The sequence below is a fragment of the Rutilus rutilus genome, assembly GCF_951802725.1.
Source record: "Rutilus rutilus genome assembly, chromosome: 6".
NCBI lineage: Eukaryota > Metazoa > Chordata > Actinopteri > Cypriniformes > Leuciscidae > Rutilus > Rutilus rutilus.
Window position 1 is genome coordinate 29,934,125 of NC_140214.1, and position 16,681 is coordinate 29,950,805.

The window sequence follows — 16,681 nt, forward strand, 5'->3', positions numbered from 1 at the left end:
ACTAAATAATAAAATCATTTTCATTTATCATTGGCTAGCGTGTTTTTACCTGAGTCCTTGTCTCTCCTGTTCGGTGAGCTTGATCTGTTTAACCAGCATCTCTCGGTACAGATGGATCTCGTCCTCTCTCTCTTTCATGGCCGCTTGCAGCTGTAGACGTCTCTTCTCCAGAGTCAGCACTCCATCTGCTCTGTCATACAGCAGGTCTCTCAGCCGCTGAACCTCCATCTTCAGGAGACCTTTCTCCACCATACTGTCCTGATGGAAGAAGACGACGTTCACACGTGTGCAACAGAGCAAATGTGGTTTGTTCTCTAACATGGTTTACTGCTGATATTTTATCAAATGCTTTGATAGATTAAGTTATCCACAATAGATAAATAATGTATTTCAAATTTGATAAGTTGTGCTGATAGCAAGTGCTGATGGTAGGAGGAAAATTGTTGTTAAATGAGAAATATTTAATGCATGCAAACTGGCAAGTCGAGAAATTCATAATGGTTGAGTGTTTGAATTTAGTGAAATACTGTGGCCTGGTACAGATACCTGGGCCATTTATCAGTGATGGACAATCAAGTTATTGACCTGTTTATTGAGCCTGAGTTTTTTCTGGTCTTTCTCAGAGATGTCGATGAAGAGTTCCAGCTCCTGGATCTTGGAGGTCAGATCTCTCTTCTCTGCTTCGCTCTTCTCTGCGTCTTTCCTAATGCAGCGGATATCATCCTGAGAATATATGCACCATTAGAAACATCCATACACAGGTCCAAAAACAGGTCATGTTCCACCCTCAAATCAAAAGAATATACAGTATATGCTACCGTTCAAAAGTTTTGGGTTGGTGCGATTTTTGTAATGTTTTTGGAATTAGTCTTTTATGCTCAACAAGGATGCATTTTCTTTCATGAAAAATGCTGTAAAGACTGTAATATTGTGAAATTGTTATCTGTATATAATAATATCTGTGTTCGAATATTTGAATATATTTTGAATGCAATTTATTAAAGTTCAAAATAACAGCATTTATTTGAAATATAAATCTTTTGTAACATTATAAATGTCTTTACTGTCACTGAAAAAAAGACTTACTGACCTCAAACTTATACATACAATTCTTCACAATTTCTATTATATTAATTAATGAATTCATAATAATGAATTATTACTGATAATACAGGTGAAACTCAAAAAATTAGAATATCGTGCAAACCCCAAATTCAAAATCTCAGAAATTTAGAAAATTTTCATAAGCTGTAAGCCACAATCATCAAAATTATAACAAATAAAGGCTTGAAATATCTCACTTTGTATGTAATGAATCTATATAATATATTAGTTTCACCTTTTAAGTTAAATTACTGAAATAAATTAACTTTTGCATGATATTCAAATTTTTTGAGTTTCACCTGTATTATCAGTAATAATTCATTATTATGAATTCATTAATTAATATAATTTAAATAAGAATATATATAAAAAAAAACCTGTTTGTTCCTAAAATAGGTTTAATCAGCTTTAAATAATATATCATTTCTTATTTTTAGCGCAATTTTCCACCGGACAAAATTGCAATTGTTAACTCGTGATTTCTGTTCTGTCTGTGCGCACCAATCTTGCACTACTATCTACTCTTCAACCAGACCACCTAGAGACTTCGGGTTTTCGGCATTATGTTAAGGAAGGTCTAATCTCGGGAACGCACAAAAAAAATCCAGGAAAAGATTTTGGATTTCCTGGAAATTCCAGAAAAAATTCAGTTTTTTGCAAATTTCTCGGCAACCATAATAGCTATCGAGTTGAAACAAATTGCAATCGATAGCTTCTAAAATTTACAATAATATTAGAAAAAAAGAATTGATCAAAAATCTTTCCTTTATGCTTCAAAAATTAATTAAAACTTTATATGAAGGGAAATAAGAAAAAATATTGCCTTTTCACCTATAAAACTATTGTTCCACAGAAATACGTAAGGAAGGTATTCACAAGAGTCATGAGCACAATTAATTCCACTGAATTACGGCAAGAAATCAATGAAGGTATCGATCAAGATTTGGAGAAGGAGCAAGAATATATGAGAAAACGGCAAGAGGTTGTTGCAAAATAAATGGAAGAACGTTCAGCAAAGCGACAAAAGATGGCGCAACCCGTTCTCATCCCAAGGCTCATCTGCGTCTCATATTGACGCTAAAGGGTGCCATGTGCGTTGGATGTAGACGAAATGTCAAAAGTGTCAGTATATGACGCCCTAGGATGAGAATGCGTTGGATGGCGACATCCACACCAACGGCTTCCTCATCAGGCGTATCTGATTTCTACGATGACTCGTGGCTTTCAGAGGATGTTTTGGCAAATATCTCGAAAGCAGAAGAAGAGTTTACAAAGCCAATAGTCAAGCAGAAAAGAAGGAAGAATCTGAAGAGGACAAAGCAGAAAAGGAAGCTGATACAGAGAAAATCGAGGATATTGAGTGAACACAACATGTAAAAAAAAATGAGCTAATAAAAAAAATGATGTTCAACTAGTCAAGTGATTGTGCCTTTTTTATTATCCATTGCTGATTTGATTTCAGAAAGTTCATTTGAATTTCAAGAGAAAGTTATATTCTCCAGCAACTTATTTTCGCATTCATTTACTATCTCTTAGTGTTGTGATCCCATGACGTGAGAAAATTGCGCTAAAACACTCACTGAGTTTTTATTACTTGTTTTATTTTTTTATTTTGTTTTAAATCTGTTAGTTCACAATGCTTATTTATATGCAACTTTATATTTCAATCATGACAACTCTCAGAATAGTTTTAGCATGTTATTGAATATGGCAATATTAATGTATTTTATCTTGGCAGACTAGATCTGCTATGTTGCTGCAGCAGAAGAGCAAGTATGGACTTGCTACTGATAATAGATACACAGACATGCTGCTGTGAGAATGTAAGATCTGCTGAAGCTGCTGCGTGAATAGACAGACATAAATCCCGTAACAGATCCAGACAGGTGGAGCTGGGGGAGGTGGAGGGTTTCAGAGGAACTCTGATAGCGCGATACAGGATTAGCCTACAGCAAACACTGAACCAGACTATTTAAATGTTGAGCAAGCAACCTCATTGGCAGCAGGATCAGCAGAGGCCAATCAGCTTGTGCCATGCGGTAATCATGTGATTGCTCGCAGATTGCATGTAAAGGACCTATCAGCCAGCACCCTCTAGAGTTTCATGACTGAACCAGATATTTATATTGCATCACGGACAGCAGGAAATGTAAGATTGAGAGAAAAATAAGGTGCATTGTTTTTAATTGCAACAACTCAAGGGCAGAATACCAAAAAACTGAAATCAGTAATCAATCAATAAACACATTTATGACATATCACCTGTGAATCGGACCTGTGTGCCTACTGAAAACAGCTGTTCTCCAAAGCTGAGGAGAGCTCTGAGAAATCAATATAACATTTCTCAGAGACACACAGTCTCACCTGGAGTTTCTTCAGCTGTGTGTTGAGCGCGGCGGCCGTCCTCTTCTTCTCCTCTAGAGCTTCAGCCAGATCAGAAGCCCTCTTCTCCAGAGCTTCCTTCTCCTTTGTGTTCACCTTCCCCTGCAAGTGTAAAATCTTCCTCTCCAGCATCTGGATCTGAAAGTCCTAGACCAAACAAAAGAACAACACTCGAGTCATCTGTCAGCTTCTAGAAAACAACCCCGCTTGCATGATGACAAATTGAATCAGATGATAACTATTTGTTCTCTTGCCTGGTTGGAGATGATCATCTGCTGTTTGAGAAAGCTCTGGTCCAGTTTGCTGAGTCTGCTCTCCAGGCTGGAGAGGGCGGCCCGAGTGGCGCAGATCTCAGCTGTGATGTTCTTCTCTTTTTCACGCAGACCTTGCAACTCCTGACTCTTCCTGAACATGAGCTCTCTCTGCCGGAGCAGCTGAGCATCGATCTCCTACACAATCAATGCTTTATTAATCCAAGTACAGACACATCATAATAACTTTCATTAACAAGTCAATCACAAACAGGCTTAACAAATCATTTAAAAAAAATAGTTTAAAATAATATAGTTAAGGGTTGATATTGGACATTTAATTGTGCATTAATAAAGTGTAATTCTCATTTCCCCTATTTTTACATTTAACGCTCACTTTGTTAATATTTTAATAACACTAATAATTTAATAGCACTGGTGGTTGAATGTAATCTTTAGTAAATCTCTAAATGAATATCCATTTTCCATACTGTGCATTATAATGCTGTTAATTCATTTTAGTTTTTAGTGTTTTATTAACTTACTGACAAAATAGCACAGAATTATAATATCTGGTATTTATGAGTTATTGGCCATAACAGTAAATCATGTGTCTTATTTTTCCAAAACTGTAAAACAGTTTTATTAATTGAAATAAAGGTAAAATAAAATAAAATATAAATATAGGCTGAAACGCTCACAAAACAAAACTGAACTAAAAATAAATTAAACCTAAATAAAAAATAATATTTAAAAAATAATAAAAATGACAAAAGCACATAACAAAATTACTAAAAATGTAACTACAAATAAAATGAACATTAAAAATGAAATCTAACTCAAAATTAATAAAACTATAATAGTATATAACTAATACTAAAATAATTCTCCTCCTGAGTGGTCAATAGATATACTAACATTTCTGAACATTTCTGAAGCTATACTAATACTAAATAGAGTATATATATATATAGAGAGAGAGAGAGAGAGAGAGAGAGAGAGAGAGAGAGAGAGAGAGAGAGAGAGAGAGAGAGAGAGGCGACAGTATGGCATCCAGCCCCATCTGATTTGCAAAACAGAAGATGCCTGATGCCCAGGTTGCCAGTGAATTGCTGTGAAGTCAAAAAGAGTCAGAGGAGTCAAACTCACTTTAATGTTCTGTTCCTGTTCTTTGCGCAGTTGCTCCATCTGTGCTGCTTGCTCTTCACCATCCAGCACTGCCTCCATCACCACCAGCAGCTTCTCCTTCAGAGCAGCAATATGCAGCTTTACCTCTTCAACCCTATAACAAAAGAACCATATATATTACTACAATGAATTGGATATTTGCTATGAATTTGCTGTGAACTATAAGACTGAGCAGTCGTCTGAGAAAAGAAAAAGCTTTACTTTGCTGTTTTGTTCTGAATGTTCTTCTTCATGCTGGTTAGCTGAGATCTGGTGGTCTCCACATCTGTGGCTGTTTGTTCTAAAGTTCCCTTCAGAACCTCCACCTGAGAGCAAAACACCACATTTGATTAGTTTCGCTAAATTCATATCTTTATTTGCATTTGATTAACATGAAAAAATCCCTACCCTTACAAAGATGTACTGTGGCTGTACCATAGTACATTAATGGTATAAAACCATGGTACCATGGTATAATGTCCATGATAACCGTATTAATCTACTGTGGTATATACATAGTACACCCAAAAAAATATTTTGTTAAGGTACCAAAACAGCCTTGGTATGATGAGACTAGATCAGTGGATCTCAACCTTTTTGACTTTAAAGGGATAGTTGAAAATTCTGTCACCATTTACTCCCCCTTAGCCTTAGGTTAGTCTAAACCTGTGTGAGTTTCTTTCTTCTGTACACAAAAGAAGATATTGTGAAGAATATGGGTGACCAGACAGCTGCTGGACACCATTGACTTCCATAGTATGAAAAAAAATTCTATGGAAGTCAATGGGGACCAGAAAATGTCTGGTCATCAACTATCTTCTTTTGTGTTCAACAGAAGAAAGAAACACATATAGGTTTAGAACAACTTGAGGGTGAGTAAATTGTAGATTTTTATTTTTGGGGGAACTTTGGTATAAAAATACCAAGTATTATGAAATATCTTGACTTTTAATGCTTGTTTTTTAAGTCATCTTGAAGCCCCCTTGGAAGTTTGCTGAGGCCCTCTAGTGGGCCCGGCCTCCATGTTGAGATCCACAGCACTAGATCCTTTCCTTTCTAACAATTGATGCGCCTTTCATCATGATGGACTTTGATCGGCCTCTGGGTCACAGGTTTGAGGACTCGGAGAGACGAGAAGCGCCCCGATGTTGGTAAGCTGTCATGGACTCACCTCATGCTGCAGTCGTCTATCGTTCCTCTCCTCTTCCTGGAGATGCTGTCTGAGTCGAAGCGCCTGACGTTCAGCCGTGTCTATATTCCTCTCCAGCTCTTTATTGTTCTCTATCTCACGCTCCATGAAGTCCTTCCTCTCCTTGACCAAATCATTCTTCTCTCTAATCGTCTGGTTCACCTCCGCTTGCAACTAGAAGATCGAGTGATTTACAATGAAAGTTGAATAAACCATTTTAAGAATTAAATGGTAGATATAGGTATTTTATTAAGAAAATGACAATGTATATGTTTACATCTACAGAAACTCTGTGCATTTAATGATGTCTTAGTATTAAAAGAGCGCCATCTTCTGGTTACCATGGCACACTGCTGTATCTCCTGGTCTCTTTTCCTCATTTGTTCGATGGTGTTCTCCCACTGGTCGATAATCTCTTGCCTCTCAATGTGAGCCTGACGAAAGCTCTCGGCTGTCTTGTCCAAAGCGAACTGGATCCCAAAATACAAGTGCATATGCAAAGACCAAAGCCTATAAGAATGATGGCATGCTCAAAGCATAAAAACGTCCTCTGACGAGTGAGAAATGTGAGGGAGCAAAGAAAAATATCCATCACCTGTGCTGTAACCGTCTCAGTGATTTCACTGTTCAAGGTCTTTCTCTTCTGGTTGGCTTCAAGAGTCAACTTCTCAATGTTCAGTGTCAGCTCCTGATTCAAAAGACAGCAGATATTATATCAGCCCAGACATGGCAATTATTCTGCAATACAAACTATAGCTTAGCATACTGCTTTTCAAGTATTTCTAAAATACTTGCCATACAAGTGAGTGAGTCTCATAAAAAATGACACATTGTGATAATATTTAAATTAAAATATGATATTAGCGTCATTAACTAAAATCATAAACATTCAAATGAACTGAAATAAAATATATTAAATATATTTAAAAAACATATTTTATTTTAGCTAGTTGCCAAAGCAACATTCATAATTTTCATTTATTTTAAGTTGAAGCACTAAAATAACCAATATAACTAAATGAACTAAAATTCAAAAATAAAACTTAATAAAAACTATATAGACATATTTTTAAAAATGTCAAAAACACAACAGAACACAACATAACTTTTTTGACCAAAAATGTAAACATAAAATGTAATTCAAAATATTAACAAAAGCTATAATAGTATATCAATGATACTGAAATAATGCTTATACACTGTATACAATTAATGTTATACATTTTAATTTATTTGATTTTAATTAAATATTTGATATTAAATATATTATAACTAAAGCTTATTGTGACAATATTGCCTTTTACAATTAAGCACATTTGTCCCCTAAATTATAATTATCATAATGTACAATTTAAAGATCATCAGGGGTCTCATTTATAAAACTGTGCGTAGGATCCTTACTAAAAGTGTACGTGCGCCCGAAAGCCAAAAATGGCGTACGCAAAAAAATATTCAGACTTATAAAACCATGCGTACGCCAGAACCTGCGCAGAATTCACTTTATAAATCCCAGTCAGCGGAAGATTGTGCGCAAATGCGTCTCCACCCCGAAATAACCATATATGGAGCTTACAACGCCTAGTTTTACTATGCAGATCCTCATCTGCATATCATTTGCATATGATTATTCATCCACGTGATAACGTTTAACGGACACATTACATTAATAAAAATCATGTAGTTATCCTTGCCTTGTTTTTGAATACAATATCAAACAGTGTAAAATACATTTCAGAAAAAGTTTTTCTCAATCTTTTCCACTGGCCGAATTGTATTTTTAATTGATTTATATTTTTAATGGAAACAGATAGGCCTTGGGCATTATTTGCACGAAACTATTTTCTCAGACAATCTGGTATTATCATGATAAGCAATTATCTTTTATCTAATTTTATCTAATTATCGAATTATCAATTATCAATTGAAAAGTGTTCAAAAACATCGCATCCACAACAAATATTTTTATTGATTGAATATAATTTTTTTGTGTGTAACTTCTCAGTAATGATTTCATGTGAAATTATATTTGTATTATCTTTCTGTATATGTTTTATTTTCTTTAGATTTTCTGTCTAAAAGTGACCAAAAAGACATACTCCAGCTCACCATCAGTGTCGCCAAACTGCTCCATCTCCAAAGCGTTCGTACGCATGGGTCAGAGTTTGCGTGCAGATGCGCAAATTTTCCCGTCAAGTTTGTTTTTATAAATCACAACTTATGCGTCGGAAGTGGCGTACGCCTCTTTCAGGGCCTGTTTTGTGCCTATGCAACGGTTATAAATGATGCCCCTGGTCCTTGGCAATTGTCAATCAACTGTGCTCACTTGTTCGTTTAGGGTGAGATATGATACAAACATGTTCTTGGCAGGACTTTTGAGATTCACCCAGGTACTTTGTGTTACTTGGCAGTCTCACACTTTTGGTTTAACAGTTGAGTGCTGCAAATGCATTCAACCCTAAAGCAACCAACCTTTTACATTTTCCTTATGACAGCTCAGAATTGGCTTTCAAAGTGACCCAACTCAAACAGCTGGTACTACAAACTCACTCGAATCCTGCTCTCATCTTGCTTGGCGTACTTGATGATGGCCATGGTGTCTTCATCCTTGTGTGCTGATTCCTGCAGCCAGGCCTCCAGGGTATGCTGGTCCCATTTCAGCTGACTCTTCAGTTCCTCAAGCTTCTGAGTGGCTTTAAAGATGCTGTTCTGTGAAAATATTGACAGAATTACATTAGGATTAGGATTATGTTCCTTTCTAATACAATAAAAGTTTTTGACAAAGCTGCATTTATTTGATCAATATAAATAATTTAAATATTATATATCAATTTAAATATATTTTAAAGCGTATTTTATTGCTGTGATGGCAACGCTGAATTTTCGGCATCATTACTCAAGTCTTCCTTGTCCTTCAGAAATCATTTTGATTGGCTGATTTGTTGCTCAGGAAACATTTCTTACTACCATCGGTGTTGAAAACAGTTGTGCTGCTTAAAGGCAGGGTAGAGGATTTGTTCCAGACACATTTTTTGTTATGCTGGTTGAAAGTGTTGTCACATCCTGACTGCAATCACTACTTTAAGTGTTCTAAATGAATTTGTATTTGTATATACTGTATACCGTTTGTGGAAGACGTAGGACCATAAAATGTTCGTCCAATCATTGCATTCGGTCCGACACTATCAACGCCGAAATGAATCTGCAGAAGTCAGGTGGTACAGGTCAGTGTTCTTTAAGTTGTTTATGTTCATTATTATTGTAATGTTATGTGTTTTGAGACATGAGGTAGTTTAACGCCGTCTCTCACACCGCTTTTTTTTTGCTCCCTCCTTCATGCGTTTTGAAGGAGGCGTGGCTTTTGGAGACGCTCTGAAGGGAGGGTGGGATCTTATGCTAGCTTCAAAGCTAGCTCGCTATTGCTAGCCTCTTTGAAAATTGCCTACCCTACCTTTAATATTTAAGTGGAAACAGTGATACTTTTTTCTGGATGTTTGATGAACAGAAAGCTCAAAAGAACATAATTTATTTGAAATATAAATCTTTTGTAACATTTTAAATGTGTCACTTTTGATGAATTTAATGGGTGCTTGCTGGATATCAGTATTACTTTATCTATCTATAAATTACAGAAACGTCTGTCTGTCTGTCTGTTATTCGCATATCTCACGGCCATCATTTGTAGTAACCTATTCACAAACTGTTTGCTCAAGTGTACTGCTTATTTTTTCAGAGTTCACTGTGTAGCCTGCTCCCTGAATAGTCGCGCTAATTCATTTGTGGATGTTAACTGAATCTGTAAGTCACCTACGCTGTTTACTTCTGAATATTACTAGTGCAAAATGCCTGTGCACGCTATGCTTAAATGATGCCCGTGAAAGAGACTGTGAACGCATTGAATAGGATATGTTTAGTTGGTGAATAGCATAGGCTACTATTACACAGTAGCGATAACGTTAAGCGCACCAGAATGAAATATAATATACAGAAGTAAACAGCATAGCTGACTTATAGATTCAGTTTACATCCACAAATGAATAAGCGCGTCGATTCAGGGAGCAGTGCAAAGTGCCCATGCAAAATCAGTTTTTGTGTGTGTTTTTAGTAACTGTTGGTTTCTTGGTAAGAAAACACATTTTTACTCAAATTAATCAAAATGGATTTAGCACGTTTTGGAACCAAACTATAATATTCAGAAGTAAACAGTGTAGCTGACTGAGTGTTTATGTCAGAATGTTTATTTTTAAACCACAACCTTCTTGGGGCTTCTTTGACCGATACAACCCTCTAATGTCAGAATGTTTATTTTTAAACCACAACCTTCTAAAAATGATATATTTAACAATATCTTTAGCATTTCTCATCCAAACAACGTCAAACTTGGCACTGCACTTACTCATGCCCGTAGCGAGACACCTGTCAAGTTTGAAATCCATCGGACTAACGGTTCGAGAGATATGCGGTTAACAACAGACACACACACACACACAGACAGACAGACAGACAGACACACAGACAGACAGACATTTCTGTAATTTATAGATAGACTAGTGCAAAATACCCCGTGAAAAGTCAGTTTTTGTGTGTGTTTTTAGTAATTGTTGGTTTGGTGTGTTTGAGTGCTCATTGTTACAATTACACAGCAAAAGTTCAGTGACAATTTTATTTGTGCATGGTAGAAAGCACACAGTGAACTCTGAGAAAACCCTATGCTTGAGCAAACAGTTTGTGAATAGGCTACTACAAATGATGCCTGTGAAAGAGACTGTGAACGCATTGAATATGATATGTTTAGCTGGTGAATAGTATAGGCTACTATTACACAATAGCGATAACGTTAAGCGCACCAGAATGAAATATAATATTCAGAAGTAACAATATTCAGAAGTAAACAGCATAGCTGACTTACAGATTCAGATAACATCCACAGATGAATAAGCGCGTCGTGATTCAGGGAGCAGTGCAAAGTGCCCGTGCAAAATCAGTTTTTGTGTGTGTTTTTAGTAATTGTTGGTTTGGTGTGTTTGAGTGCTCATCTATCTATAAATTACAGAAACGTCTGTCTGTCTGTGTATCTGTGTGTCTGTCTGTCTGTGTGTGTGTGTGTCTGTTAACCACATATCTCTCGAACCGTTAGTCCGATGGATTTCAAATTCGACAGGTGTCTTGCCACGGGCACGAGTAAGTGCAGTGCCAAGTTTGACGTTGTTTGGATGAGAAATGCTAAAGATATTGTTAAAAATATCAGTAAAAGAAGAACTTAGAAGGTTGTGGTTTAAAAATAAACATTCTGACATTAGAGAGTTGTGTCATTCAAAGAAGCCCCAAGAAGGTTGTGGTTCACATAGCATCTTTAGGTTACAATAACATAAACAATTCAAATCCAGATTTTGATTTTCAAAGATTTTTTTTATAAAAACTGATTATTTGTCCCCAAAAATGCAATAAATTCATGACACTTTTTTTTCCAAAATGCAATTAATCCATTGAATCAATATAAAAGTAATTTTTTATCATATTGGAACTGTTGAAATCAGCCATCGCTAAGAAATATCTCCTGAACTTTTTTGACGGCGATCAGCTCACAAAATCTGATTTTGCACGGGCACTTTGCACTGCTTCCTGAATCGACGCGCTTATTCATTTGTGGATGTAAACTGAATCTATAAGTCAGCTATGCTGTTTACTTCTGGATATTATATTTCATTCTGGTGCGCTTAATGTTATCGCTACTGTGTAATAGTAGCCTATGCTATTCACCAACTAAACATATGCTATTCAATGCGTTCACAGTCTCTATCACGGGCATCATTTGTAGTAGCCTATTGACAAACTGTTTGCTCAAGCATAGCTTTTTCAGTTCACTGTGTGCATTCTACCATGCACAAATAAAAATAATTTCACTGAACTTTTGCTGTGGTTTAAAAATAAACATTCTGACATAAACACTCAGTCAGCTACACTGTTTACTTCTGAATATTATAGTTTGGTTCCAGAACGTGATAAATCCATTTTGATTAATTTGAGTAAAAATGTGTTTCTTTACCAAGAAAGTGGCAAGATGAAAACCACTATTTTCTGTTTCAAACTTTCACATAGCATCTTTAGGTTATAATAACATAACAAATTCAAATCTTTTTTTCCCCAAAAATGCAATAAATATTCCCCAAAAAATGCAATAAATTCATGACACTTTTTTTTTTCAAAATGCAATTAATCCAATGAATCAATATAAAAGTTATTTTTTATCATATTGAAACTGTTGGAATCAGCCATCGCTAAGAAATATCTTCTGAACTTTTTTGACGACAATCAGCTCACAAAAACTGATTTTGCACGGGCACTTTGCACTGCTTCCTGAATCGACGCGCTTATTCATTTGTGGATGTTAAGTGAATCTGTAAGTCAGCTATGCTGTTTACTTCTGAATATTATATTTCATTCAGGTGCGCTTAACGTTATCGCTACTGTGTAATAGTAGCCTATGCTATTCACCAGCTAAACATATCCTATTCAATGCGTTCACAATGGCCCTCATTTATCAAAAGTGCGTACACCAAATTTCCAGCGTACACCTGGCGTACACCCAAAACCACGGTGACTTTGAGATTTATCAATATGGACGTTGGCGTACGGCACGCTCAAATCCTACGCCAGCTCAGGAGGTGGTGTACGCACGTTTCGAGTGCGGGAATGCGCAGAAAAACAATTTCTAAAACCACACAACGCACTGACAAACTAAAAGATATGATATATTATGACCCACTGTAAAAAACAACAACAACATAGTAATTATAAACTTAAGTGTTTATTGTTGTGCAACATGGACTTCAATGTTTAATTTGTGTGACTTTACCAAAGCATTTGAATTGTAGGCATATGTATTCCTTAAGTTGCGAGCCTGTGCGCTTTACCTGACGTTTCAAGCCTTGTTAAATACTTTCGCCTGGCTCCGCAGCGCTAGTCTCCGCAGACTGCGCGCGCAGCTCCCCAAACGGACGAGGCGTTTATATTCGACGCGCTCGCCGTTGTACTATTCTTTGAAACGATAAGGCCAGGGTTAGGCCCGGCAGGTGTGCACGGGGTTTAGTAATGAAAGGCTTTCAATGACCAAAAAAAAAAAAAAATTCACACTGACAAAAAAATAAAAATGACATTATTATTCTTTTAAATAATAATAATAATAATAATAACGACATTCTTCTTCTAAATAACAATAAGCGTCATTAATAATAAAAATCTAGAAATCAATTTTGTTTCTTTCCACTTCCCTGGTTTCGCTTTCTCTTTCTCAAAGAAGTTTCTCTTCTTTGCCGTCATCCGTGTGTCCATGGCGTAAAATGAGGGCGTGGGGGGAGCGGAGACTTGAATATATAGGGGCGTGTTATTCTAATGACGCTCGTTTTCAGCCGCGGCATTTATCAAGGGCAGGTATTGCGTACACCTGGATTTCAAAGGTACGCACAGCTTCATAAATCAGGCGATGAGAGGAGTGTAAGCATAATCTTACGCCAATATATGCGCCCGTTTCTACGCAAGAATGATAAATGAGGGCCAGTCTCTTTCACGGGCATCATTTGTAGTAGCCTATTCACAAACTGTTTGCTCAAGCATAGGGTTCTCTTACGAGAGTCCTCTCGTACTGCGTTTTTGTAAAAACGCTACGGGAAAAACTCTTTTTCATGAAATACTGAAGCAAAAAATTATCCTTAATTTTCATACATGTAAAGCGCGTTGCAGCAGTACTCAGCTATGGCGAGACGGCTTGCTCGCTCATTGGCTGCTCTGCAGCAACTGCATAAGCCTATCGAGCGAGGCCTGAGGTGACGTCAGGCCAATGAGGGCGCTTCGCGCCCTCCTTGCCATTTCCCGCCGAGACGGGTGTGGCTAACCTCTATAAAAGGAGCTCGAAAAGGCTGATTCACTTGATTTTCATCTCTTCAGCGAAGCTCACACATCGCTGGATAAGAGGAAGCAAGCGTCGTCTGAGGCAAGCACTTCAGCGGGACGAGTCCTCGAAGCCGCTGGCCAACGCCGCCTTCTACAGCCGTACCTGCTGCGCTTTCCGACGCCATATCCTTTCTATTATTCTACTGTTCTTGTGTGTGTGTGTGTTCGGCCCGCGACACTCACCACCTAAAAGAGCTGCGTCTTTTTAAAGATGCCTTCATGCGGCTCGTGCCGAGCCCCACTCACCGAGGGAGACCGCCATGTCATCTGCGTCTCCTGTTTGGGTGAGGACCATGCAGCGCTCGCGCTCGCTGACGGCGGCTGCCCTCACTGCGAGCTTTTGCCTATGGTGACTCTGCGGACTCGCCTGGCATCCTTCTCAGAGCCTGCATTCCCCGCCGCGCTGCCGCGCCGTAAGAAGCGCCGCTCGCAGCGGGTCCCGGAACCCGCTCCAGCCCGACCAAGCTCGCCGGTTCGCCCGCCTGCTTCACCGGCTTCTCCTGAATCACTTCCTGATGCTCAGCGCCCGCAGTCTGCCGCAGCTTCATCAGAGGAAGTCGTTTCCGAGGCCGCGTCGGGGGAGAAGGAAAAAAGGGTGACTCTGAGGACTCACCTGGCATCCTTCTCCGAGGCTGCTCCTCCTGGAAGCGGACGGTCGGGGTTAGTTTTCTTTACGTTACAAGAAAAACTACCCTGCCTCTGCGCGTTATTCACCGGCGAAAGGAGAAAAGTGTGTTCGTTGTGTACTGGCCTCTTTTCTCTTACATTTCCCAGTTCCCTGTCGGCGACTGGAAATGTCATTTGCAGCAAGCGTACGCCTGCTAGCAAACGCTGAAGAATGTTGACGCTCTACGCATCTGAAAACCTGTATCCCCCTGTGGCTCAGTGGTGGAATGATAGGTTTTTCGCACGGACGATCGGGGTTCGATTCCCGGTCTGGCCGCATATAATTATGCCGCTAATGCTTCGCTCTGTCAGTCCCCTGAGGGCGACTGCAGAGGTGCATTTTTGCAGCCAGCAAGCGCGTGGTACCCGCTTGCCTGCAACCGAACACCGTTTCTACGGTTCCCGTGCGTCACTGGCGAAAAGAGAATGGAGTGCTTTAGCCCCGCTGAGACCGGGCGTTATCCTCTCTTCTCACATTCTGGCACTTTTCAGGCGTCTGAAAGTGTCAGTATTGCATGTTGTGCTACACGCATGCCTGCAAATGAACGCTAGTGTGTTTAATACTCGCGATAACTGAAAGCCTATGTGTCTTCCTCTGTGATCCAGTGGTAGATTCATAACCTATCGCGCAGTCGACCTGGGTTCGGTTCCCGGGTCCGCCGGCTGAAAAATTTATGCCGTCCCCTGGAAGGCGACTGCAGATGTGAATTTTTGCAGCCGACGAGCACGTGGTATAACCCGTGCCCGTTTGCCTGCACACAAAAACCGTTCTACTGCTATATGTGTAGAGAAGATGCCTGCCCATCCTCACACACAAGCACAGCCCTTCATACAGGGCCCGCGCTCATAAAATTGACTCAGGTCGATCGCGCTCACAACATAGTAACGTGCCCGCTGCTAGCGCCCACAAACACTATGTTCTGCATGTCTCATGGTTTTCTATAAAAAGAAGCCTTTCCGCACTCGCTCTGCTCAGGCAGACAGTGCGCTCAATGCAGTAAATGTGCCCGCTCTTCCGAGCCCACATTCACTCACAGGCATTGCATGTCCTACGGGACTCGCCCAGCCCTCCCTCACTCGGTTAAACACCGCGGCGAGGTCGAGTGCGTCTGAAAATGTTGATATTGCATGTCATGCTACCCGCATGCTTGCAAACAAACACTCGCGTTAACTGAAAGTCAATGTGTCTTCCACTGTGGTCCAGTGGTAGATTCTAAGGCTTTCGTGCGGGCGACTCGGGTTCGATCCCCGCTCAGATGGCAAAAAAGTTTTTATGCCGCCAAATACAAATCACTCTGCCAGTGCCCTGAGAGGCGACTGCAGACATGTATTTTGCAGCCGACAACCACGTGGTACAACCCGTGCCTGTCTGCCTGCGCACAAAAGCCGTTTCACGGCTACCCGGAAAGATCCCATTGGGATGTATTTCTGGTGTTCCGGCCACGGCCGATGGTGCTATAAATGTAGTGCTGATGCCATCCCTACACACAAGCACAGCCCCTCACATGGGGCTCGCGCCATAAATTCGACTCAGGTCGATCGCGCACCCAACATAGTGTATGTGCACATTTTCCAGTGCCACAAACACTATGTCACACATGTCACGTGGTTTCTGTAAAACGAAACCTGTGTGCGCTCGCTCTGCTCAGGCAGACAGCGCGTCAAAAGCAGTAAGTGTGCCCGCTTCCCGCCCACACTTACTCACAGACAGCATGAGTCCCACGAGACTCGCTCTACCCTCCCTCTCTCGGTTAAGCACCGTAGTGGGGTCGAGGACGAGCGCTCTGCCCGCTGTGATCAGCGCGCTCCCCACCTCGAATGTCACAGGCATAACGCCTACGTTACAAAGAGGCTACTCGCTACAGTTTTGTCGACGCCCTCCCCGCTTCACAGCGCGCGTCGAAACTACGGTGAAATCAGAAGTAGCACACCTACTTCGTGCCAAAATATCAAAACTGATGAGCAAAGAGGCTAT

At 39.5% G+C, this 16,681-nt stretch overlaps 1 protein-coding gene across 1 annotated transcript in view; it reads right to left on the minus strand.

The window, feature by feature from the left end:
* Nucleotides 1-16,681, minus strand: part of ccdc39 (coiled-coil domain 39 molecular ruler complex subunit) — a 34,285-nt gene that overhangs the window by 11,440 nt on the left and 6,164 nt on the right. The window contains exons 4-13 of the mRNA XM_084411789.1: nt 8,641-8,799; nt 6,689-6,781; nt 6,435-6,563; nt 6,076-6,267; nt 5,127-5,230; nt 4,887-5,019; nt 3,741-3,935; nt 3,469-3,633; nt 586-723; nt 50-258 (exon numbers count right to left, since the gene is read on the minus strand). Coding sequence (XP_084267915.1) covers nt 50-258; nt 586-723; nt 3,469-3,633; nt 3,741-3,935; nt 4,887-5,019; nt 5,127-5,230; nt 6,076-6,267; nt 6,435-6,563; nt 6,689-6,781; nt 8,641-8,799 — 1,517 coding nt within the window. The remainder of the gene's footprint in view (nt 1-49; nt 259-585; nt 724-3,468; nt 3,634-3,740; nt 3,936-4,886; nt 5,020-5,126; nt 5,231-6,075; nt 6,268-6,434; nt 6,564-6,688; nt 6,782-8,640; nt 8,800-16,681) is intronic.